The sequence below is a fragment of the Mirounga leonina genome, unplaced genomic scaffold (genome assembly GCF_011800145.1).
Source record: "Mirounga leonina isolate KUSES-001 unplaced genomic scaffold, KU_Mleo_1.0 Mir_82, whole genome shotgun sequence".
In the NCBI taxonomy this organism is placed as follows: domain Eukaryota; kingdom Metazoa; phylum Chordata; class Mammalia; order Carnivora; family Phocidae; genus Mirounga; species Mirounga leonina.
Genome location: NW_023270825.1, coordinates 35,386,362 through 35,409,704, shown reverse-complemented (window position 1 = coordinate 35,409,704; position 23,343 = coordinate 35,386,362). Strand labels below are relative to the sequence as shown.

Below are 23,343 nucleotides of genomic sequence, written 5' to 3'. Positions count from 1 at the left end.
TGTTCTTTATTAATTGTTTGAGGGTGAAGGATAGATTTGAGGAATGAGTTAAGGAGCCTGTTGTAATAACGCAGGAGTGATGTTGAGTCCTCAGGAGGGCAGGGAAGGTAGGCATGGAATAGTGGGGCAGTTTTGAGAAATACTAGGAAATTGGTGAGACTTAATAGTTAACTATTAAGGGAGGGAGAAGTCCCAGGTGACTGCCAAGTAGCCTGGGTGATTGGTGCATGGCACTGCCTGCAGAGACAGAGAATAAAGGGGGAGGAGCAGATTTAGGTGGGTCCCGAAGTCACAGAGGCACTTTGGAATAGATGTAAGTTCCACAAAATGAACCCTAAGAATACCGAGAATACCAATGCCACGTGCAAAAAAAGTGACTTCCTGGTAAAGCTGCTTTTTGCTGAGAGAAGCCTACTGTTCACATGGTGCTCTCTAGTGGTCAGAAGATGCCATGTTGCCTCTTTAAGATGAACAGATCAAAATTTAGAGACTGCCTGGATTAAATACTTTTCTACTTCTTTTTTTCTTTAAGATTTATTTATTTATTTGACAGTGTGTCGAGCATGAGTGGGGGAAGGGGCAGAGGGAGAGAATTCTGAAGTGGAATCATGAGCATGGAGCCTGATGCAGGGCCCAATCCCAGGAGGACCCTGAGATCATGAGCTGAGTGAAACCAAGAGTCCGATGCTTAACCATTTGAGCCACCCTGGTGCTCCTTGCTTCTCCTTCTGGAGGGAGAGAGAAATATTCCAGAAGCCACTATGTTCACTTTGCTTTCTATGTGGATAAATTTATTTCCTAGACCTAGCTGCTTACCTATAGTAACAACTCACTTATTCAGAAGTTATTTGGTTGGCAACCTCAGCTACCCAGTCCCCTGGCCAGAAACAAGATTTAAAGCAAATTAAAACAGCATGAAAGCAATTAAAACAGATGAAACAAAGTGCAGGAATTAAAATCTTATCTTACAGATCACTTCCCTAGGTCCTCTCAGAAAAATTATGTAAATTCAGCTTCAGTGAGTTTTTGTCTATTTCATAACCCATAACAGATTGAAATGGTGGGCAGCGGGGGATCAGCACCCTTTTTAGAAGTGATAGCTGTTGGCTTGACAAGCAAGGAGGCAGAAAAATACTAACCAGCCAACAAACCACAAACTCCCAAAGCACAACAGTCTCAGGCCATTTTGTGTAGGTGCAAACAACCCTTGCCAATTTGAATAGCTCCTGTATTTCGGTAAAACATGATGCAGAGGAGAAAGCAGACAACCAGTTGGTTCTGTACTCAGGGACCAGGATTGAAGAGCCAAGGGCCTTTAGTCAGCCACTAAAACTGGAAGTGACCTTGAGCATGTCTCTGAACCTCTTAGGGCCTCTGTTTTCTCATCTATAAAGCATCGGGTTGAACTTGATCACTTTGTAAAATTCTGTGAACTATGTTCGCAATGATGACATTAATACTTAAGGAAAATTGTATTATGCTTGACTAAAAAGGCAAGAAGAAATTGTTGTCTCTAATTGATATGAGAACTCTGAGGATTATGATTATCCTTATATTATAGATGAGAAAAACGGGTTTAAAGAGGTAAAGATGTTTTCTCATAGCTAAATAAGTGGTAGAGTTGGTATCCAAATCTGTTGGTGCCTGCTTCCTGAGCTCTTTTTAATACTTCCATTTGAACAAGCATGCATTGAGTGCCAACTATGTGGTCAGTGTGTACTAGGCACAAGGGTAACAAAGGCCATTAAGTCTCATCCTTGCCCTTGACCTTTGGAGGTCAATGAGGTAGGCATTGCTGTATGATACCTCTTTTAGTACAAATGATAAAAGTCATGCTATAGCACTGTTAGGACTGATGTAAAGCTACATTAGGGTTTTAAAAGATTTTAGGGTGTGAGCATAGAACTGACTCACCATTTATAGCATTGTTTCTATGGGAATATGTGTTTCAAGTTTCAAATAACTAACTTAAAAATAAAGTTTTGGAACATAACCCAATTATAATTTCAGAACTTCCTGTGCTAAGTACTGAATTTACAGTCTAATAACCAGCCAGAATGCCTGTTCTAAAAAGTGAAAAAATTTTAACCTTGATTGTGTCTGTCATTTAAGTGCCTTGAAGTAAAAGTTTTTAGGAGCATCTACAAAACTGGTTCTTCCTGGAAATTTCAAGAAGAAAACCTAAGGAACTTAATTAAGTTTAGACATTGGACCGTATACTCTGGAAAATCGTATTCTAGGAAATAATTTCGCCAGAGTGACCTTATTTTTATAGGTGACAAAATCACTGAGGCCATGATCTCAGGCTCAAGAGTCCTATTGCTTGTGTTCTAATCCCACCAAGTCCTCTGTGGCCTCACAGAAGTTATATAACATTGTGTACAAATACACGTTATATATATACACACACACACACACACACATATATATGTATGCATATGCACCCCTCCACACACACACACCTGCTTAGACTAGAGCCTGACCGTTGATAGTAAGGCTTAACAAATATTGGCTATTCCCATTATTGTTGTATTACAGTTGTCATTTACTCTACCTCCATCTACCAGTTCAGTAAAGCATATCTGCTTTCCCTCCCATTACATTTTCATGCTTTTGCTTATGCTGCTGTGCACCCCTCTCCCAGTTCTTTACCTACACGCTTATGCAGATACCTGAAATGCCTTTCCCCTTGCCTTCTATTTTTCTCTATGCTACTTATTCATTAAGGTTTCACTCAAGTCCTACATCCTTCCTAAAGCTCACTGTTCTAGTACAATCATGCTTTTTCCCCCCTCTAACTCTTGCTGAACTTTATTCAGTATAATTTAATACCTAATTATTCTCAGATTGTTTCTTGGTTCAAAATTTAATCCTCGTATGTAATTGGCTCTATGTTTACCATCCTTCTCCACCCTCTACTTCAATGCTTTATGCAGTGTTAGGAACGTGTAGGTATTCAACACATTCTGATACTCTGATTTATTAACATAAGAGAATCCTTTCATTTCACTTGGGGCCTTTTTTTTTTTTAATGTTATGTTAGTCACCATACAGTACATCATTAGTTTTTGATGTAGTGTTCCATGATTCATTGTTTGCGTATAACACCCAGTGCTCCATGTAACACGTGCCCTCCTTAATACCCATCATCTCGGGCCCTTTAAAAGGATTGTCTATAACCTTCAAATTAAATCCATATACCTATATCCAATCATATAAGGCACAGAAATAGGTATGAGAAAATGAATGTATATACCTAAATGATCTTTCAGATCCAAAGGTAATTGTTAGTAGTGCAGAGATTGGGGCACTGAATCAAGAGTCTAATGCTAGGCTCTGCTGCAGATTCTCACTGAGGCTATGCAAATTGTCCCCAGGAGAGCCTCCTTGGTCTTTGGCACACATTAAAAAAAGGAGATTATTTGCTTTACAGAAGGAGTCACTCCAAAATTGTAACTAAGTTATTTCTTCATTCAGTTCATATGCTCATTTATAGGCCCTTCAGTTATCATTTGACTAAGGCAGAGGCAAAAGAAACTTTCAGCAAAGCTGTTTTTTCCAATTTAAGAGATTTATGGTGATGAAGGAAACGTATTTCTGATACTGTGTCAGTGAGAAATTTACTGAAATAGCTTACACGGTATAACTTAGGGAACACGTCTACTGAATAAGACTGGATGCACCTCTACAGATAAAACAGCATTGTAGGTAGAGTTCAGATGTGGGTAGGCGCTTATGGAGGAGCACCCGGCCAGTAAACCCTGTATTAAGGACTCCTGCCCAGTCTTTGCTGAGTGTTCTTTGCAGAAGGGCACATTACATAGTCCCAGGTGGTTCGTGCCCACCTGGGTGGTCAGGAGTCTGTCCTGTAATCCTAGTACCTACTTTACCACAGTTAACTATCCCCTTGATACACTGTTTAACAGTCTTAGATCTTTGCCCTTCTATGAAATAAGAATGTTGGACCAGATTAGATCTCTCTGAACTAAAAAATCTGTGGGTATCTAAATTAATATGCTGAATGCACTTGGCGGCTGTTTTTGAATGAGATGAAACTGTCAAACTAAAAATTTTAAAAATCAGTGTAAAATGTTTGGCATCACCTAACTCCTTTCTCTTCCGGGAGAACTGCCTGCATACAGATATCCTTCTGGCCTTAGAACCCTTGGCTTCGGATCACATTGGAAGTCCTACTCCTGCAGTCCTTGACTTCTAGCTGTAATAAACTTGTTTCACCAATGATACAGCTAGTAACACAAAAGCAATCACAGATTTCAGTTACAAAGAGAAGAACAGCTAAACCCTCACGCGCTGTTGGTGGGGATGCAACCTGGTGCAGCCACTGTGGGAAACAGCATGGAGGTTCCTCAAAAAGTTAAAAATAGAACTACCCTATGACCCCTCAATTGCACTTTTGGGTGTTTACTCAAAGAATACAAAAAGACTAATTCTTTTTTTTTTTTTTTAAGATTTTATTTATTTGAGAGAGAGAATGCATGAGCAGGGTAGGGTCAGAGGGAGAAGCAGGCTTCCCACTGAGCAGGGAGCCCGATGCGGGACTTGATCCCGGGACTCCAGGATCATGACCTGAGCTGCAGGCAGTTGCTTAACCACCTGAGCCACCCAGGCACCCCAAAAACACTAATTCAAAGGGAAATATGCACCCCTGTGATTAGAGCAGCATTACTTAGGATAACCAAGATATGGAAGCAGCCCAAGTGTCCATTAGTTGATAAATGGATAAAGAGGATGTGGTATATATACACAATGGAATATTATTCAACCATAAAAAAAATGAATTTTTGCCATTTGCAATGACATGGATGGCGCTAGAGAGTATAATGCTAAGCGAAATAAATCAGAGAAAGACAAATAACAGATGATTTTATTCATATGTGGAATTTAAGATACAAAACAAATGAGCAAAGGGGAAAAAAAGAGAGGCAAACCAAGAAACAGACTCTCAACTCTAGAGAACAAACTGATGGTTCCCAGAGGGGAGGTGGGTGGGGGCATGGGTGAAATAGGTGATGGGGATCAAGGAGCGCACTTGTGATGAGCACCAGGTGTTGTATGCAGGTGTTGAATCACACCTGAAACTAGTATAACACTTGTATGTTAACTTTACTGGAATTAAAATAAAAAGAAGAACAGCTAAAATAGAAGCAATCCTTTTATTTAAAACGTTTGCAAGCTTTACTATAAGATAAAGTTAAGGTTCTTTTGGTAGGATTATTAAGGATATCAAAAAATTGAAAGGAGAAAACTGCTTTTGGAATTTGAGTGAAATTGTTTTTAATTAAGTGAATGAATTTTTTAAATTTTAATGCAAAAATTATTCCCAAGAGATAAGCTCTAAAAGTCTCACAGGAATTTAGATCCCTCACCCCTGGTTCCATGCCCTTCTGTTTTCTGGGGGTTTGTTTTGTTTTGTTTTGTGTTATTAGTTGGCCTTCTCCAGGCTTTTCTGAGTGAGGTGTAACAAGAACAAAGTTGTTGGCACTACTATGTGTAGGACTGCTATGAACAGTTACCCTACCTTTGAAAGTCCATTTTACTGGAACGTGGATGTTTGCGTAATGAGGTCAGCCTAGAAGCTGTAGCGTTAGCATGAATTTTGTTCAGCCTCAAGCTCTGAGGGGAAGGTAGGGATGTAGAGAGACATCTGAAGACAGTGGGATTCACACCCACGCTTTTCTGACCCAGAGCCCTTCTTCGTTCTCTCCACCAGAGCATGGTGCCTTCTTCCACAGCGGAGGTACTTTACTGAATACATGTTGACTGAAGTCACTGATGTAGAAAAAGTCAGGATTCTCCTCAGTGATGGCTCCTCGAGATCACAGAATACTGGTGCTATTGTCGATCCCTGGCACTTTATGTATAGCGTCTGGCATCCAGAGCACTCCGTGCATATTTGTTGCATTAACAGATGTGCATTAAAATGCCGTTGATGCTCCTGTTTTTGTGTTTTGCTTAGGTTAACACAGAATTTATTTTTACTGCCGTAATTGAATTGTGGCTACAGCCGTAGCAGTGCCTGTCACACTGGTGGTGTATGTCGTTGCACCAGGTTTGGTGGCTGGCCATAAAACTGCTTTCCATTAGATTAGAAGAGTTCTTAGAACTTTTAAGCTCTTTATGTCATTATTTTAAGCACAGGAGATTTAAAACCTGAAAGTCCTTGCAGATTAACTGCTGGCTTTCTTCTACTGGACTCCTGCTTAGAAGGAAATTTTAAGGTTATCTAGTCAAACTTAGCTCCTGATGCTTGGATAAGCAACTGCCAGTCTTACTTCCATTAATTATCACATGTCAAGAACTGTATGTTTTACACATTGCTTCTACAAATCCTCATGTTTGATGTGTTATTTGACATATTATTATCCCCACTTTGACAGTTCAGGAAACTTGGGGTCAGTGAAGATAAATAAGGTGGCAAAGCCAGATTGGAACTCAGGTCTTTCAGATCCAAAGCCTGTGTTCTTTTCCTTGTATTATACTGTCCTCAGTGACATTTCATCCCTCTTCCATACAGGGCATCCATTGTCCTCCAAAAGAGTTTGTTTCATTTTTTAACAACTCTTATTACTAAAAATTTTTTTTGAGATAACATCTATCCTTCTGCCTCTTTCTCTTTATTACCCATTAAAGTTCTCTCTGAATCCCACAGAATGACTATAGACCTAGAAATTTCATCTTATATAAAATGGGTTTAGGGTCAGCATTTGTGTGTGTGTTTTTCATTTTTTTTTTTTTCACCCTTTAAGGTTTTGTTGTTTGGATTCGTTTTATATACTTTTTAAAGGCCACGTGATAGTGAATTTTAGGTAGTGGATTTACCTTGGTAAAGGTGGATTTACCTTGGTTCACTTACAACTCCCTTATTACCAGGCATTTCAATTTATAAATAACATTGATGAGTATCTTTGTGCATATATTGCTTTTTGTATTTAGGTACATACTGAGCATTCTTCCTCATTGGGTACAGACATCTGATTTACAGAAGGTTGAAAAGGTTGAAAGATTGTATCTATTTGACATGCTTCACCTGGCTTACAAAAATGGTACAGTGGTTGCAATTTTAAGAAGGCAGTAGGTCTCTGGGCGCCTGGGTGGCTCATTTGGTTAAGCGACTGCCTTCGGCTCAGGTCATGATCCTGGAGTCCCAGGATCAAGTCCCGCATCGGCCTCCCTGCTCGGCAGGGAGCCTGCTTCTCCCTCTGACCCTCCCCCCTCTCATGTGCTCTCTCTCATTCTCTCTCTCAAATAAATAAATAAAATCTTTAAAAAAAAAGAAGGCAGTAGGTCTCATTATAGGCCACCTTCCTTTCTAGAGGCACATCCCTGGCTGTGCAACTCTCTGTCATTAGGCAGGAAGAACAGGAAGAAGGAGGTAGGATAGGTCTTCAGGTAGTGGGGAAAAGGGGTATGTAATCCACATGTGATCTGTGATGAGCAGATAAAAAGCAAGTGGAAATAAGCTGTAGATACCTCTTAATTACCACTGCAGGGATTCAAGGATTTGGGGACTGAAGAGTGAACATTTTATTTCTCTGAACAGCTTGTTAAATGTTCTTTTTATGCTCAGATTGTGTAGGAACTTGTTTTAGGTAGAAGATAGATTCTGAAGTTTTATGTATACAGATTAAAAATTGAGGTTAAAATTGGATCTTATTTTAGTTTTATAATATAACGGATAGGGCTTCTAATGCTTTTAATGTTTTCCTCTCCCTCTTTACCCAAAGTCAACTCACTACATTAATATTATTTATAATGTCTACCATATGTTCAGTGAAGAAAACTAGTTGCAGAAAGGTATATATAGAATGATACCATTTAGGGGGTGCCTGGCTGGCTCAATTGGTTAAGCATCTGCCTTCAGCTCAGGTCATGATCCCAGAGTCCTGTGATCAAGCCCTGCGTCGGGTCAGGCTCCCTCTCTGCGGGGAGCCTCCTTCTCCCTCTGCCTGTAGCTCCCCCAGCTTGTGCTCTCTCTCTGTCAAATAAATGAATAAAATCTTTAAAAAAAAAAAAAAAGGATGATACCATTTAGGTTAAGAAAAAACAGACACACACACCGCAAGAGCAAAAACTATGTACTTGGGCACATCATAGGTACTCAATATCCTTTGACTCTGTATGGATACATATAAACAGATCTGAAGATACACAATCCAGAGTGTTTGGAGACGTTACCTCTGCGAAGAGGTATGTGACCTAAGGTGTGTTTTTATTCTATTTACTTACATATTTTAATTTCTTGCACATGTTACTTTGTATACTTTTTTTAACAATTAAAAAATGAAGAAAAATTTACCATTTAAGGATAGACACCTCCTTCCCTAATGGATCCACTGCCTTGTTATACCCTAAAGTGTGCATGCCCAGCGATATAAGACATATTCTGACTCTACAGAATGACTGCTTCCCTAATAATCAAGAAAAAAGGCATTGATCAAACCTATTTGCTTGTGGCCATTTCCATATAATCTAATAAGCATTTTAAATAGAATTTTTTCTATGGAAATTTTCAAACATACAAAAATAGAATTATACCTATCTCCCAGCCTCAGTAGTTATCAACATATGGCCAATCTTGTATCATCTATTGCCCCCACACCCACCTCACTGGATTATTTTCTAGTGTATTTTAATCTTTTTTTTTTTTTAAGATTTTATTTATTTATTTGACAGAGACACAGTGAGAGAAGGAACACAAGCAGGGGGAGTGGGAGAGGGAGAAGCAGGCTTCCCGCCGAGCAGGGAGCCCAACGTGGGGCTCGATCCCAGGACCCCGGGATCATGACCTGAGCCGAAGGCAGATAGATGCTCAATGACTGAGCCACCCAGGAGCCCCTCTAGTGTATTTTAGATTATATCATTTCATCTATAAATATGTCAGTATGTATATATAAAAGATAGGGACTCTTTTTAACGCAACCAAAATACACTCATCACACTTAAAAAATGAGCAATAGTTCCTTAATATCAATTTTGTGAGAAGTTTTTAATACTCTGTAATTTAGTTATGTACTTTCAGTCTAAGTTGCTCTTTTATTTACTTTCACTGTTTGTATCCTTCAGGTACTTTTAAACTTTTTCCTTTCACATTTAGCATACATTTTCCCCCATAGAGGTGTGATGAAACCAAAATGATGGTTTTTGCTTCGGATACCTTAGCTTGTGTTTTCTTAAAATCAAAATGAGAAACTTGAATAAATGGCTGTGTTATCTTCATCTTCACATCTGAAAAATGATTCAGGTGTATATTACTGAGTTTTGCTACATTAGAATGGAGAGCCATTTATACCTTTATTGTGATAGCAAAATCACGCACGTCCCAGTGTCTGATCAAAGTGATTCTTCTTTTCAAGTGCTTTTCTAAAGATATCTTGTCTGACTTTAATGCTTTTGTTTCACATAGGTCTGTAAATAACAGAAGATGGCAAAGCCCAGCCACAGCAGCTACGTCCTCCAGCAGCTGAACAACCAGAGGGAGTGGGGTTTTCTCTGTGACTGTTGCATTGCCATCGACGACATTTACTTTCAAGCGCACAAAGCCGTTCTGGCTGCCTGTAGCTCCTACTTTAGAATGTTTTTCATGAACCACCAGCACAGCACCGCACAGCTGAATCTCAGCAACATGAAAATCAGTGCCGAGTGTTTTGATCTCATTTTGCAGTTTATGTACTTAGGAAAGATTATGACTGCACCCTCCAGTTTTGAGCAGTTTAAAGTGGCGATGAACTACCTGCAGCTGTACAACGTTCCCGACTGCTTAGAAGACATTCAGGATGCAGACTGTTCTAGTTCAAAATGTTCATCTTCTGCTTCCAGCAAACAGAACAGCAAAATGATATTTGGGGTAAGAATGTATGAAGACACAGTGGCTAGAAATGGCAGTGAAGCCAACAGGTGGTGTGCAGAGCCAAGTTCAACAGTAAATACACCACACAATAGAGAGCCTGATGAAGAGTCTTTACAGTTAGGCAATTTTCCCGAACCACTATTTGATGTATGTAAAAAAAGTTCTGTGTCCAAATTATCAGCTCCAAAAGAACGCGTGTCACGGCGCTTTGGACGGAGTTTTACCTGTGATAGTTGTGGATTTGGCTTTAGCTGTGAAAAATTGTTAGATGAGCATGTACTAACCTGTACTAACAGACATTCGTACCAAAACACAAGATCCTATCACAGAATAGTGGATATTAGAGATGGAAAAGATGGTACTATCAAAGCCGAATTTGGTGAAAAGGAATCTTCTAAAGCGTTTTCCACACAGACAGACAAATACAGAGGAGACACCAGCCAGGCTGCTGATGATTCGACTTCAACCACCGGAAGCCGAAAAAGTAGCACAGTGGAGTCTGAACTAGCCAACGAGGAAAAAAGCAGAGCTGCTGAGAGGAAAAGAATCATTATCAAGATGGAGCCGGAAGATATTCCCACAGATGAACTGAAAGACTTTAACATTATTAAAGTGACTGATAAAGACTGTAATGAGTCCACTGACAATGACGAATTAGAAGATGAACCTGAAGAGCCATTTTATAGATACTATGTTGAAGAAGATATCGGTATTAAGAAAAGTGGTAGGAAAACTCTAAAACCTCGAATGTCGATAAATGCTGATGAAAGGGGTGGTTTAGAAAATATAAGGCCCCCTAACAATAGCAGTCCAGTACAGGAGGATCCCGAAAATGCATCCTGTGAGCTCTGCGGACTCACAATAACGGAGGAGGACCTGTCCTCTCATTACTTAGCCAAACACATCGAAAATATCTGTGCATGTGGGAAATGTGGACAGATCCTCGTTAAGGGGAGGCAGCTTCAGGAACATGCTCAAAGATGTGGGGAACCCCAGGATCTGACAATGAACGGGTTAGGAAATACGGAGGAGAAGATGGACATGGAAGAGAATCCTGACGAGCAGTCAGAAATAAGAGATATGTTTGTGGAAATGTTGGATGATTTTAGGGACAATCATTTCCAGATAAACAGTATCCAAAAAAAGCAGTTATTTAAACATTCTGCCTGTCCTTTTCGATGTCCTAATTGTGGCCAGCGTTTTGAAACTGAAAATCTAGTGGTTGAACATATGTCTAGCTGCCTAGACCAGGATGTGTTTAAGAGTGCCATCATGGAAGAAAATGAAAGAGATCACAGACGAAAGCATTTTTGTAATCTCTGTGGAAAAGGATTTTATCAGCGGTGTCACTTAAGAGAACACTATACTGTTCATACTAAGGAAAAACAGTTTGTTTGTCAGACATGTGGAAAGCAGTTTTTAAGAGAACGTCAGTTGCGACTGCACAATGATATGCACAAAGGCATGGCCAGGTATGTCTGTTCCATTTGTGATCAAGGAAACTTCAGAAAACATGACCATGTACGGCATATGATTTCTCATTTATCTGCTGGTGAGACTATATGCCAGGTCTGCTTTCAGATATTCCCAAATAATGAACAGTTGGAACAGCACATGGATGTTCATCTGTATACATGTGGAATATGTGGAGCAAAGTTTAATTTGAGGAAAGATATGAGATCACATTATAATGCCAAGCATTTGAAAAGAACATAAGTGATCTTCTACTGTACTAATGTTTAGTTGATAGCAGACAAAACACCAAAGCAAAGGATATGAGCTATTTAGAAATTGATCTTATAAGATGAATTGTTGGGAAAAAATTTCAAGGCCCTTTTACCTTTAATATTTTTGTTTAGGATCTTAAGTATCTACATTTTAGGTGTTATTAAATGTTTATCATTTTTGTTATTTCTTAATAGAATTCTTTGATTTTAGTTTGTTCTAGCTATGATTAAAATTACTTTTCAATGTAGACTACAAGTGGTTGTTACCTCTTCAATGACTATTAAACTTTAGTTTTTTTAATCATAAGGTGATGACTTTACTATTTCTATGTGGTTTTTTTTTTTTTTTTTTAAGGTTATCCTGTGAAATTTTAAATCCAACGTCATTGGCCATTCATGTTTATTTAAAAAACTTTTTTTAAGTAATTAGTTCTTTGAAACTATCGCATCTACTTTTAGCTTATTTTTTTTTTTGTAAGTTGAACAGTGATTTAGCCACTGTTTATTCCCCCTTCTTATCAATGAAATTCATATTCTTAAATTGACATGCTTATTAGGCAGGTTAGGTGCATTGACTCTAAACTTGGAAGGTTGACATGGGCTCAAACTTGGCCTAAAAACATTGATGGACCTAAGGAAATTCCTATAAATGAATATTTCCTATAATTGATAAAATATTATCATTTAATAATCACATTTAAAACTTATATTAAGTGTAAAACCCAATGACTTTACCTCACTTGAGAAATTAGTGGGGACAAGTCATTTTGTTTTGTGATATGAAATTTAACTATGATAGTTAATTAAAAAGACATATCTTGTATTCATTTAAAATAATTTAAGATATTCTGATTTCTAAAGTGTGTTAGTTTATCAATTATTTTTGTTTATAAATAGACTTTAATAGCTCTCTAGGAATATGACATCTAAAGGAAAATGATTTTTCACCTTTAAAATTACATACTTTTGGAACTTTGAGTTTTGAGAAAGCTGCCATGTATATTGATAAATCAAATAAAATAAAGAAATCAATTACAAATCTGGTTGTTCTATAAAAGTAGAGTGTGGAAAAAAATGTCTTGTGTTTTATACTAAGATTTGGAGGAAATGTGTTGTGGCAAATTGCAGTTTTATCACCATGCTCTTACTTCTTCTTTTTTTTTTCTGTAAAGGACTACAAAATTTGAGCACTATAAAATAATCACAGAGCATATAAGTGGAAATAGTGTATCACTTTTTCAAGTAGTATTGTTAGGTGTTGCTGACACAGGGTCTATATGAATTACATGTGAATTAATAAAACACTGGCAAAACTGACCCCACCAATAAACACATCTATTGAATAGAATGCCTTTTAATGTGAATTACTTGCATTGTAATACCCTTCTCATAATGCAAGGGATTTAAATAACATCCCTATTTAAAGTATAATTTTGTAATTATGAACAGTAACTTCACAACATTGCTCTTTTTGTTTACATTGGATTTTTAAGATACGCAAGTCATATTTTTCTATACAATTTGCATAAAAGAATACATTGCCAAGAGAATTGAGAGACATATTGACTAACAGATCTAGTTGAAAGAGAATAGAGCACAGTGTGAGCTCAGAGATTTGTGGGGATACACTGTGGTGTTAAGAAAAAATAGGAATAGTACAGGAGGCGTGTGGTATGAGAAAATAATGGGAAATGGAGATGGGGGAAATGCACTAAAAGATGAATGAGAAGTAAGGAGTTTTTTTAAAAAGCCACATAGCAGGGGCGCCTTGGTGGCTCAGTCGTTAAGCGTCTGCCTTCAGCTCAGGTCATGATCCCAGGGTCCTGGGATCGAGCCCCACGTCGGGCTCCCTGCTTGGCGGGAAGCCTGCTTCTCCCTCTCCCACTCGCCTTGCTTGTGTTCCCTCTCTCGCTGTGTCTCTCTCTGTCAAATAAATTAATTAAATATCTTTAAAAAAAAAAGCCACATAGCAGAAAAAGCAGGAAAAGTGATTCATCTTAGCCTTGGACACAGTAGTTTATCAAGGAATTCAATCTGAAATGACCTTAAATGAAATATGGTGTATACATTACTGATAGGAACCTGCTAAAAGTTCTGTAACAAACCCAGAGACCATCAGAGGCTTGTCTAAAGAGAGAAGATAAACTCACTCCAAATTTCTAAACTATTTATATAGTATCTTAGGTAGACATAATTTTTAGGGGGATCACTTTTTTCCATGACCCTCATGAAAATCTATTGCAATGGCTTCCCACCATTAAAGAATAGGGTTCTTTCTAAATACTACCATGCTGTAAAAAGGGTTATATGTTCATTAGGAAAAGGGGGGAGGGATAATTTAGTGTTCTGACAGTACTAACAGTCAACAATTAGCAAGCAAATATATAAACATTGAACATGATCTAACTTTACATAACTGAGACGTTTATGGTTTCACAAAGCACCACCTCACCATGCTGTCGTCTCCCAGTTTCATATTACACAGGACACCTTGTGTCGTGTTTTGGAACTAGCTATAGGGCAGCACAGGCTTCTGTAAGTGTCATGTACAGGTTTTCCTTATGAAGGCAGAGAGTACATTTAAAGGGTTCTTGCCTCTTAAGGGGAATGAAAAATGTCTGACACCGCTCTCCAACCCAGTTTCCTCCGACTTTCTTCCTCTGCTGGGGTTACAGAGCTGTACCTCCTTGCTATTGCTTCTTGCCCTCCATGCTGGGAAGGCAATGAATCAACATTGTGGAAGCTGCCTTCTCAATTTATGTAATTAGGCTCCAAATCCAAAAAATGAAAGGAAAATCTAGACAGATCGATGAGGAAGCTTATGTCTTACAGAATCTTGCTTAAAGGGCCTGTTAGTTCTCCAGCAAGAAATCCTGGAGAAATGGAGTCAGAGCCTAAACAAGCTTGTCACTAGTTAGAGTGCAACTCAGAGGTTTATAATTCTTTAGTAACAGGACTAAAAATCTCAGATTAATAAAGCACAACAGGGCGGCAGTGGAGTAGGACTCAGAAATTTGTCTTAATCTCTCCTATATTTTTAAAGTAAAAATATTCAGAGAAATGACTCATGCATAAAATGATACACGGCTAATGTTTAACGTATGAAGTTTGAATATGGACAAAACTTAGAAGAAAGTACGTAAGTATCCCAGGGGCTAGTTATAAAACTAAAAGAATTAAAATAAGGGCGCCTGGGTGGCTCAGATGGTTAAGTGTCTGCCTTCGGCTCAGGTCATGATCTCAGGGTCCTGGGATCGAGTCCTGCATCGGGTTCCCTGCTCAGTGCAGAGCCTGCTTCTCCCTTTCCCTCTGCCACTCCCTCTGCTTGTGCTCTTCTGTCTATCTCTCTGTCAAATAAATAAATAAAATCTTTAAAAAAAATAAAATAAAATAAATAAAAGAATTAAAATAAGGAGAGACTTGGCTAGGGCAGTCAGAGCATCAGTTAAAAGGAAAAACAATAGACTGAAATGAAAAATCATATTTAAGTACCGTAGTTGAGAACAAAAATGTAAAAGTTGAATTAAAAACATTTGGAATTGTCTAGGTGAGAGTAGAGATTTAAGTAATTTGATAGGTTAAAATAATATTGATACATTAAAATAATTACAGCTATAAAATGCCTAATAAAACAGTTGCTGTGAACATGCCAAGGATGTGCCTAAATACTAGAGATGATATACCAACTTTTATATTCTAAAAAACTGGGAAGAGAGACTGGTGGTGGTTGGCAGCTTTCTCCCTGGTTAAACAATACTTGTTCCTCTACACCCCTAGTTAAGGAACTTACATATTTAATAGATGCCTGGAAAATCCCCTCAAAGAACCAACTTAACAGTTAAAACTTGCCATCGTTAACAAAAAGGTAAACTAGTATCAATCATAAGAAAAAACCTGAATGTGTATGTACACATTGAAAATAAAGGAATTTAGTGTATTTCTTAATTTTTAATGGGTTTTATGAGTTAAAAAAATTTTTTTTCGCCATTAATCTACTTGATCAGTTCCTCATCTTTCCTCACCAGCCCCACCTCCTCTGTAACAAATGCTTCTAGAATGGTGATAAATGCCAGTGTTGTGCAGGCACCCTAACCTTAACAACACCTAGGATTCCAGGGTGCCAAAAAGCTCTGTGAGGACATAGCCTTGGGAAAGGCCCCCCCCATCTCCTTAATACTTGAGGTGTAGTGCACAGGGTGACAGGGTGCATGCCAGTGAACTGAAGCAAGTAGGGTTCTTTGGGGTGTTAAGAGCCTGAAGCTGCTGCCAGATTTGGACGCCTGTGATCCGTCCATCCTAGAGCTCTCACTGAGTAAGCCTGGCATCCGTTTAGGTAGTGTTCTTTAGGCTCTGCTAAGTGCTTTACAATACACAATGTTAATTAAATCTCACAGCTGTATGAGGTAAGTATTATTCTAATTTTCCAGATGGGGCACTGAGGTTGAGAGAGACTGGAGTATTTTTCCCAAGATCACACACAAATTAAACACTAGAGCTGGAGTTTGAGCCTAGACCTCTTTGATTTCCGTGTGCCTGTACTTAAGCACTAAGCCACATACCTCACCTCCCAAGAGGTACAAAGAAGGGCCTTTTCAGCCTAGGAACACAGGTTATCAAGCTCCTATGAAACTCTGTGCTCCATGTTCATCATCTGTGGTCTGCTGTGCCTGGTAAAGTAGTGGGTACCTAATGAACATGTTGGATAATGTGAAAATATATCAGTTGGAAACAAAACTATCTATTTGAATGGGTCACTCAGAATGATGTTTTAGAAATAAATACTAAATATTGACATGGTTTAATTTTCCTTTATTTAAACTTAAACCTTTAGTGGTATTATCAGCCATTTTGGAGGGCCCATTGTTAAGTGCCCCCAAAAAAAACTTAGTTTGAATTCAACTTCTATATTTCTACCTCTGTGACTTTTTTCCCTTCTTGTTTTCCCTATTCCTGACCTTTATGTTTTAATCTCCAGCCAATCACCATTTTATTGATTATGAGACTGATGAGTTCAATCATTCAAATCATTTGAAAATATTCCCAAGAAAAACCAGGACCCCAGAATAACCAGTTTCCTCTCTTTGTCTTAATAGATGAAGAAATTGTCATTTCTTTGGGTAAAAAAACAAAACAAAATCCCTAACTGCCATATTGTGATTGATTAAAGTTTATAATCTAAGTTTGTCTAAAAACAAAGGTTATTATTCTAGCTATTTATAATTCAAATACCAAAAATATTTAGTGTTAACTTATAAAGACAGTCTTACTCAAAAGAAATGAAAGATAATTACAGGAAACAGCTGTTTATGCACCTTAACTTAGCAGCAAACATGAACATTTAATGCTTTAAGTGAAACAATCCCCCTCCCAATCTAATCTGATTTTAACTTTATGCATCTATTGCCTGATTTCTAAAACCTATGCAATAGGTTTTACTACTGCTATATTAAATTTACTACTTTACTACTTTAATGGTCTACTACTTTTAATGGTCTTTCTACCATCTGCCAAATGTTATTTTTTAAGTGAAAACAGAAAAATAAGGTAATGACGACTCCACAGATGATGTCTATATAATCACTTAGGTGGCCCACTTTCATTGCCTCTGTCAAACTCAAGGACATATTACTTGGTAACATATGGGTAGAGTCTCCTACTAAAACCAGATGAAATTTAGCTACTTACAAATTTATCTGCTGACAAAAGGCAAAGATGCAAGGATTCAAAATGCAAGGACTTTTGTGTCTGAGTATTAGTAAATATGAATATTAACTAAATGACAATAGCAGCTGTGAACTCATGCTAATTTTGAACTAATTTACTTGTTTATATTCATATGCTTAGTTGACTTTAGCATTAAGAAGCTTAAGTCCTATTTATTTCCTTTTATTTAGGAGAACCAAATCATTGAGGTCCATTGGTAGTGACAGAATTGTTCATCCTTCCTATCAAAATCTACCACAGATCACTAGGGGGCAGAAGCCATTATAATTTCTCATTATCTTACTCATTTGCAGAAAAGATGGTGTGAAGATTACAATCCAGTACTTGGCTCCGAATTGAATGTATCAATATACTAATCACCATTTCAATAAGAAGGCACAGGAAACTCTAGGGCCAGGGGGATGACAAATATGTAAAAGACATTTCATTTCAGAATTAGGAATATTAACAATTTTATGTGAGAAAATTTGCATAACCCTCTGTACTTACCTATTTGAGAAAGGAATACAGTCAGGTAGACAGCCTATGAAGCCCCCAATTAAGCTTTATTTTGAAAGTTACTATGTTGTTTTTAGGATACTTAAACCAATTGCTTATACCAGTCAGAATCAGCCGAGCTCATTTTTAGATGACAGAAATATAATTCTGTCCAGATTATGAAAGTCATCTTTTCTTTCAAATACTTATGCATTCCCTGATGTGGGACAAAATATTTTAAAACACAATCACTTTGTTAAAAAAAAAAACTAGGGCAATGCGTTGTTGCAAAAAATGTAATTCTACCCAGAATCACTGGGGCAGTTTAGGAGAGTTATGAACTTAGGAACTGGAAGGAAAACTCCTCGGTGTGTGTATGTGTGTACTTCATTTTCATTTGCAGAGTGTACAACATTTAATATTTGAAGAAAACAATGTTAGCTCGATGGGTGAAGGCACTCAGTAAAAAGAACATGAACTTTTAAATTTGTTGGATCTATCTTTCAACCAGAGATTTACCATTAACAAGTTGAAGTACATTGAGGGGCACCTGGCTGATTCAGTTGGTAGAGCATGTGGTGCTTGATCTCGGGCTCATGAGTTCAAGCCCCACCTTGGGTGTAGAGATTATTTACATAAGTAAACTTAAAAAAAAAGTTAAAGTACATTGTATGTAAAACTATTTGATTTGAAGGAAGACACTTCCTAACTGCTTCCTTCCTCCCTACTTTCCTCTACCTGGCTGACCTCCTATCTTTTCATATGGCATGTGTCCTACCCATTCTAGCTTAAATCATGCAAGAAAACAGAAAGTGCCCTTAAAGCTGAAGAATTATATTAGTAATAGGAACACCTTGTATTTGAAGGGTACGATGAGTTACATTAAGGAAGAAATTAAATAAATTTAAGTCCCAGGAACTATGCTTTCATTCCCATTCTTTGTTGTAGTAATGCTGTGCTGGCCTGGTGCCAAAAGCCATGAAATTCTGACCTAAGAATTATGTTGTATCTTGTAAAGCAGTCAACTTGTAATACTATTTTTCTTGAGAGTTTTGTCTTTTTCTGTGTGGCAGTGGTGAAATAGGGCCTTCTAAACCTCTGGAGAAGTGAGATCTGAATTTGGAGAGGACATGGGGAAGAATCAATCTTCAACAGATAATCTTTAAGTCCAGACCCAGGAATATCAGATCTGAAGTGACACCATCTTTTCTGTCTTCCTGACAAACCTCATCAATCCCAAAAGTTCCAGTTTCAAGGATCCAAGAAAACTCAGTAAAGATCACTTTGGAATCACTTTGCTGTGACAAAATTGATTCATAGTGACTCTCCTAGTATTTGTGGAAAATCTGCTCAAGAAAAGTAACTAAAATATTCATATGACATCAGTGGTTAAAGCTACACTAAGATGAAACTCTATATGCTAATTATCTTCCATGGTCCCTTCTAAAATAAAAGGGCTTACTAGGCTACTATAAATATATTATAAAAAGATAATAACATATCTGTGTAACACATATAATCCTAAACTTAAAATAATCTGAATCACAGTTTATATATTATGAAATGTAGTTAGACAATTAAAAAAATTATACCCCAAAATCTGTAGTTTAGAGTATAAATAAAAAGATGTGGGTACAGAGAAAAAAAATGTGAGACCAATATTTTAACAAGATAATGTAGTTATTACTCATTGTAATGTAACATTTGCCCTTCCTCTTTTTCACTGTATATATCAGTCACAAACTTGATTATTAATATTAATGAAGTTCCCTTTTAAGACTTAACTTGAAGGAAAAACAGAAGTGGTTATTACTTCAATAGTGGTAGATTTTCATAAATCACAGACAACAAAAAGAATGTATCTTAAGACACATTATTTTCTTCTGAACTTAGCAATATAATCTAATAATGTAGAATGAGTTTCTGTTAAATATTTATTCTTGGTGTTAATGTATAATACCGTTATTTCTCAGCTTTCAAATTTCAAGATAAAACTCAACTGAGTATTGAGTGAAACAATGATTTCTGTGTTTTTAAAAACCTTTCCCTAGGAAATGAAATGTTTGATGAGATTTTAACCTGGCTTCAAATAATTTGTTTTATAAATATATGCTCATAAACACATTTCTTAACCATATGACTCTTATAGCCATATTATTTCCTTATTGTGAATATACTTGTAGTTTTACTTTTGGTTAACTGTCTATCCAATTCATTATTATTATTATTTTGTTTCTTATGCAGTATCATGTTATATATTTTCAGAAATGCTTATTTTGTTTTTATATCTATTTCTTCAAATGTTTTAATAAGGAGTTACACAAAGAAATCTAACTTAGAGTATACATAATAGTATATGCAGACGTAAAGTCATTTAAAATCTCTAGCTATAAAGTGGGATGATAACTTAAATATTCATTCTACTAATCAGACTAACAAAAAATTAGATAAAGTTAGTTAGAATGTGATAGTGGGTATAGGGGCCTGAAGGGAGAAGAGAAATCCACTAAAGACTTCAAATTCATATGAGTTCAACTGCTTCAAGAGAAGTAAGTTTAGAAAAGTGTTAGATTATAAAAAACAAAAACAAAATAAAAAACTATAGCTAATCTCTTGGGAACCATATAAAACGGCAGACTTCTAACAAGTAGGAAACAGACAAGATAAAAGATTACTGATAATTAAAGGTACCAGATCAATATAGCAGAGATTCAACAAATAATTTTTGACTGACTGGTAGAAGTAGATTCAGAAAAGGAATATGAATTGAATTTTGACTGTACTAAACTACAAATGTAATGAATTACAATAATTATACGTGATATAAATGCATTCTATAATGTGATTATTTTCTGTATATCAGTATAAAATGGAGTTACTGAGTTATATGGGAAATTTGTTACATTTTTTCAATGCATTGCTTTTACCTAATAAAATTTCCTCCTCTATGTTCAGAAGTCAAACTGTCTCTATATTACTTTTATTTATACTGTATTTTTTTCAACCTGGCTCTTTTATAAAATTATTTGTCTGAAAAGTTAATATCAACTCCTTCCATTCTCTAATACAAAAACAATAAAATATCTGATACAGCTAATTTTGGTGTTCCTGAGCAGCTTAAGAAGTATACAAAACAGGGGTACCTGGGTGGCTCAGCTAGTTAAGCATTCCACTCTTGATCTCAGCTCAGGTTTTGATTTCAGGGTTTTGAGTTCAAGTCCCATGTTGGGCTCCACACTGTGGTATGGAGCCTACTTAAAAATAAGAAAAAAAATTTTTTTTTTTACGTGCACAAAACAAATTAACTAAAATTCCTATTGCTAAATCCTGGTTTCTTCTATATGGAATGATTGAAAAAGTACTCTCTCATGGCAAACATAGATGGCAACAAATTAATTAGGTTTCCTCATAATATGAAAAGAAATAATTATTTATAAAAAATCCACTGACATAGTATTTCAGAGGGTTAATTTTCAAAATAACAATTTACTCAGAGAAATAACTTCCTTCTCAATATAATTCATTTTGTTTATTTTCAGGTTAAGAGTTTAATAAGTTGCCCCCCTCCAAAGTGATCAGCAAAGAGTATTCTCTTCATTTCAGTCCAGTCCCCAAAGATGATTGAGATAATTGCACAGAATTTAGTAAGTATTAACAATTACAACAATATTGGGTCAGACTATTCCATAAGAGTCTATCCTCGAAGTTAATGCTGTACAGAACTGAAGTAGGCACCATTAGTGTTATTTTCACAGATTCACTTCTCTTCTGGAAAAGCCTCTCTTCTAGGTTCAGGCCTTAGCCTTCCATACCAGGAAGTGTCCCACTGCAAGGCCACTGTTTGAAAATTTGAAAATTTCAAATTTTCACTAAATTTGAAAGCTGAGAAATAACGGTATTATACATTAACACCAAGAATAAATATTTAACAGAAACTCATTCTACATTATTAGATTATATTGCTAAGTTACAGTTTCACTGTAACTTTTAAAGACTGAGTTTTTCAAGACTAAAAGAAACAATGGTGAAATTTTTCCTATAGTGACAGGTGACTGGAGAAATATTTTGGAACAAATATAAGATGGCAGTATTTATAGAGATCTTAAATAACTACTTCAAATCCAGTTTGCTCATAGGCCCTCAAATTATAGGCTGCTACTTACTTCTCTTCAGGCCAACATTACTTCCTCAAAACAATCCACAACCTTTTCTGTTGTTGTTGTTGTTTTTTAAAGATTTTATTTATTCATTTGAGACACAGAGATAGAGAGAGAGAGAGAGAAAGCATGAGCAGGGAGAGAGGCAGAGGGAGAGGGAGAGGCAGGCTCCTCGCTGAGCCAGGAGCCCGATGTGGGGCTCAATCCCAGAACCCTGGGATCATGACCTGAGCCGAAGGCAGACGCTTAACCATCTGAGCCACCCAGGCACCCCTGTTGTTTTGTTTTTAATCCACATCCTTTATAAAGAATGTGTCCAGGTAGGAATTGAGAGGATTGATTCCAGAAAATCCATAAATTTTTTCCCTGGTAATTCTGGAAAAACTTATTCTTAGTCTCTTTAGGGTAGGCCTGATTACCCAGGCACATACTTTTAGACCTCATCTTACTCATCTTTGTATCTCTAGTACAAGTATTTTCAGATGTGAGTTTGTTTCAACTTTTAGTCTCTGAAGTATTATTTAATACAGAAATATAAGAGATAGGCAGAGAATTTTCACCTTATACAGGAAAAAAATGAAATTATTAGTTCCAGTTGTTTGGTTAAATAATGTGCTTCAGACCACTTTTAATAAACATTGAGCTTATTAATCACTACTGTGTTTCAGGTACTTTTCTGGGTGCTGGGGATTAGAGGGTTTGACATATGTTAAAGCTCTTGTTTCTTCCAGACTGCGTAGAACTTTAGTCTTTGGATTTTTTTTTTTTTTAAGATTTTATTTATTTATTTGACAGAGAGAGACAGCGAGAGAGGGAACACAAGCAGGGGGAGTGGGAGAGGGAGAAGCAGGCTTCCCGCCGAGCAGGGAGCCCGATGCGGGGCTTGATCCCAGGACCCTGGGATCATGACCTGAGCCGAAGGCAGATGCTTAATGACTGAGCCACCCAGGCACCCCTAGTCTTTGGATTTTAAAAATATTTTGAAACACCCTACTATTTATAATCTGCCAAAGAGATTTCCCTTGTTGAAAGTCAGTAGTAATTTCTATGTAAATATTAGATTAGCAAACTTTGTTTCAATTGTATGTTAATAGTCAAGCGTTAAAAATCATTGTAAAAGTACAAGAAAATTTAGAAAAATTACTGATAATCCTACCATCTAGAGATAATCAATTTTGACCCAGTTTTTGGATCCACTTTTAATATATGGAAGATTATCCTACATATAAAATAAGATACAAAAGTCTTATATCTTATTTTCCCACTTAATTATACCAGGAACTTTTCCTATGTCATTAAAAATTCGTGTACACAATGTTATGGCTACATAATAATTCATCATAGGAATGTATTATACTTTATGTTATCATTTTCTTATTGCCAGATATTT

The 23,343-nt window shown here is 36.8% G+C and overlaps 1 protein-coding gene and 1 non-coding gene across 4 annotated transcripts in view; one reads left to right on the top strand and one right to left on the bottom strand.

Moving 5' to 3' along the window:
- ZBTB1 (zinc finger and BTB domain containing 1) overlaps window positions 1–20,696 on the top strand; it is a 28,737-nt gene extending 8,041 nt beyond the window's left edge. For 2 of the 3 annotated variants that reach the window (XM_034993174.1, XM_034993173.1), the window contains exon 2: window positions 9,425–12,634. In XM_034993174.1, coding sequence (XP_034849065.1) covers window positions 9,443–11,584 — 2,142 coding nt within the window. In that variant the 5' untranslated portion in view covers window positions 9,425–9,442 and the 3' untranslated portion in view covers window positions 11,585–12,634. Of the gene's footprint in view, window positions 1–9,424; window positions 12,635–18,869 lie in introns of those variants that run through there. The other variant, XM_034993175.1, reaches the window with a different exon arrangement.
- Window positions 20,697–21,365: 669 nt separating this feature from the next.
- LOC118002767 lies at window positions 21,366–21,434 on the bottom strand. The gene has a single exon (XR_004677153.1). It is a non-coding gene; the product is annotated as a small nucleolar RNA SNORD2 (small nucleolar RNA).
- Window positions 21,435–23,343: the final 1,909 nt, after the last annotated feature.